The following is a 3,519-nucleotide window of genomic DNA, read 5'->3' as shown; positions in this document are numbered from 1 at the left end:
CCTGTGAGAGCAAGCAGTCTACCCGAGGCTCCAAAATGGTGTCTCCATTGAAGGTGGTACGCAGAACGTACAGTATACATGCCATGTTTACTAAAGGACCACGCAACAAAATCCTCGAAGCCATTATGATTAATTGGGATCTGTAGACTAATGCGAGATAAACTATTGTTGAGTAGGCAATCAGGCCCTACGCCGGCGTTGTGCTGTGCTGGTTGGCCCCGCACGAATCTCGAAGCGAGAAAACCCTCGTTGGCTTGGTTGCCGTGTCTCGCCCGGCGGCTCCTTCTGGAAGCCGCACGGCACGGGTTTCAAATCCACCCTCGCTTCCCGACCGTTGGCCGCCACCCACCTCCCCCCGCCCAATCCTCCGATGCAGAAGAGCCAGGGACCCAAGTCCACGGCGCGCCGGCGCCCCCTGCGCGTCCTCTCCGGCAACAGGACGCCCCACGCGCCGCCGCCGGGATCCCTCCGCCGCAAGCCCCCCGCCGCCGCCACGACCCCCTCCGCGCCCGCCGCCGCCACGACCCCCTCCGCGCCCGCCGCCGCCACGACCCCATCCGCGTCCGCCGCCACGGCAGAGCCGGCGCTCTACCGCCTCCTCCTCGCCAGCTCCGGTCTCGCAGGCCTCGTGTCCCAGGTAGATCCGCCCGACCGCCACCCTCCATCCTTCCCTTCCTCCGTTCCGTTCTCGCCGGGTAGTCTGCTAGGTTAGCGATGCGGAATACCGTGTGCTGCTCTTGCGCCTCCCCCCTCGTTTGAGACGAGATGGTGGCTCCGATTGCTATCGATTCGGTGCTAGTTTCATCGTTTGGATGGGGTCGGCTGGGATTTGAGCCAGGTGCTCTCGGTTAATGCTGTATCATCCGGGCCCTGTATCGATTTGGGAAATCGGGGCTGCGTATTACTGGGGATGCCTGCAGTGACCACCGGTGATTGTGTACCTTTGTGCAGGTGTTCGTAAGAACGAAATGGTAGATTGCAAAATCCCCCATCCTATCTGTTGCAGGCCTGGTATCCTCGTAGAGTGTTCTGTCTATGTTTCTGATTTCTCATCACTGTTTCTGATTTATCATCACTTGTTTATGTATGTGTGTGGACTGAAACCGTAGTCACTTGTTTGTCCATTGAACGGAAGTGACTTAATGATTCCCTTGTCCATGATGCAGTACTCGTATATATATTTTTGTGCTGTTAGAGACGAGCTTATCAATTTGATGCTTCTTATAATGCCTATTCCTGTTTTCCCTCATTCAGATCGACGAACTGGTCTCCAATGCTCTGCATTGCCAGAAGATATCCACAAGAGGGGAACAAGAGATCGAATCCTTCAGCGCCTTCCTGTCAGACACCAACTCTTCTTTGAAGGTGGGCACTGTCATCAAATCTTTCACTTATTTCCTGAAGCAAATATACATGACCATGTGCCCTTTAATTATGTCTTGTCTCTCCTCATCACTGTTTTTGTTCTTCTTACGCAGCAATGGTCTTCGAGACTTAAGCAAGCGCTTGAAGCTTCTCCAGCCAGAACTGAGAATGCCTCGAAGCAACCCAGGGAGGTCTTTCCAAAATCTGCAGCAAAAGGGAATGACAAGTTGTTCCCCAGCACCAGCATCTTGCCCCAAGCAGGCCCGGCAACATCAACTTCGCACAACTTGGTCTGCAGCAGCAGCAGCAGCAACTTGCCTGAGACCGACCTGATTGTCTCGCCTTCGCCTCTGGTTTCATGGCGTACCGGGTCATGCATGGTCGAGAGTGGGAAGCAGTTATTTCTCTTGACACCATTGCCAAAGACAAAGGCAGGCTCATCTAGGTGCCCAAGATCATCCAAAACGCAGTTGAAGACTGCTGCCAGCATGGATGAGCTGAATCTTCCCAATTTGCCTGTTTGGAAGCTCACCATTTCTGATGACAATCGTCCTGATCTGGAGCAAAGCGTGAAGGCAAAGGAAGCAAGGGCTACTGCGACGACACCTCATCTTATTAAAGCGAAGAAAGGCTCGTCAGAAGACGGCCTGTGTTCGCCTTTTAGTTTCTCAATTCAGAAGAGCAGGATAGCACTGCCTAGTCCATGTCTGAAGACAGCGTTGCGAGGCAAACAACATGTGTTCTCTCCAATATCAGAGGGCTCAAGCAAGGACGGTGTTCTCAGTGCTGGAGCAGCTGAGAGTGACAACAAGCCTTCTGCAGCCTCTGATGACATGTTGTCTGATGAAAAGGATCTGGCGTCAAGGTATCCAGAGATGTATGGGTTTAATCTACCCGCTGGAGATGTACGCCGAAGGAGAGAGGCTGATGAGGCTCTTGACTGGTTTTTGTCACCCCTCAAGACCTGTGTGTTAATGGATCCCAGTCCAACAGATGATAAGCCTATTCCAGTTCAAGCAAAGGATACTCCTTGGAAAGGTCTGGAAAGGAGTAAAATGAAGGGGAGACAGGAACTTTCAGATGCCAATCCCATCCAAACTCCAGCGGTTGGTGGTACTCCCTGGAAAGGCTTGGAAAGCAATAACCTGAAGGGAAGGCTGGATCTTCCAGATGACAATCCCATCCAAACTCCAGCGGTGCATAGCAAGGCCTTGCTTGGTACTCCCTGGAAAGGCTTGGAAAGCACTAACCTGAAGGGAAGGCACGCTGGTGAAACCACACTCAAGAAGGAACTCTGGACCAGATTTGAGGCGGTCTCGACCAACGATCTGCACTTTGATAAGTCAGTCTTTCAGAAGTCAGATGGAAGGCGTTTCATCGACATGCTTGAGGAGGAATCATGATTGCAGAGACTGGAACTGCGGGACTGGCCATTGATATCCAATCCTTTTATCTATAATGGTACATCTTTTATGAGCGGCCAAAGCCAAACCTCAGTGATCAATGTATCAGGAACGGGTTCCAAGTGTCACCAAGCCTTATGTTCCAAAGTTGAGACTGGCCGTGCCTTTCTGCAGAAATGCATTTTGTATTTATTCTTCATTTTCTGATGTCAAAGTGCCACACTCCTGCCAGATTTTTCAGTGAACATGGGGCAATGGTTGATTCATCTCACAGCAGTATGTTCCATACAAGGACTGGGTGGTTAAAATATATACTGCTGCAAGGCTGGCTTGAAACTATAGTTGTACATGGATGATCCAGGGGTACAATGATAATGTTTTATCTGCTCTCGAGTATAGACAGCGGTATGGATGATTTCTGTGCTTTATGTCATCTTGAAACTATCTCTGTCCTTTAAGTCTTATAGGAAAGAAGCCCGTGCGTTGCACCGGGAGTGAAACAATAAACTTTTCGTCGAAAAAGGTTAGTACTATCCAAAATATCCCCAAAAGTCCAAATTCACATTGAACATCATTATAACCAAAAAGCAATACTTCAACTTTTTTCTTCATGGCACAACAAAAGTAGTATTATGTTAGACAATGCTTTTTTAATTTTGTTACCGGAATTTTGACGGTCCTACAACACTTTGAAAAGCTAGGTGCATACACACGTTTGGATTTTGGTGAATATTTCGAAATTGGAAATACA

General features: G+C 49.9%; 1 protein-coding gene across 1 annotated transcript; it reads left to right on the top strand.

The window, feature by feature from the left end:
- Positions 1 to 327: 327 nt before the first annotated feature.
- LOC127325967 (uncharacterized) lies at positions 328 to 3,039 on the top strand. The gene is made up of 3 exons (XM_051352782.2): positions 328 to 637; positions 1,255 to 1,365; positions 1,479 to 3,039. The coding sequence occupies exons 1-3, from the start codon at positions 371 to 373 to the stop codon at positions 2,766 to 2,768; spliced, it is 1,668 nt and encodes a 555-aa protein (XP_051208742.1). The 5' UTR covers positions 328 to 370; the 3' UTR covers positions 2,769 to 3,039.
- Positions 3,040 to 3,519: the final 480 nt, after the last annotated feature.

This window comes from Lolium perenne, chromosome 1, assembly GCF_019359855.2.
Source record: "Lolium perenne isolate Kyuss_39 chromosome 1, Kyuss_2.0, whole genome shotgun sequence".
Taxonomy (NCBI): Eukaryota; Viridiplantae; Streptophyta; class Magnoliopsida; order Poales; family Poaceae; genus Lolium; species Lolium perenne.
This window is presented reverse-complemented; position numbering and strand designations above follow the sequence as displayed.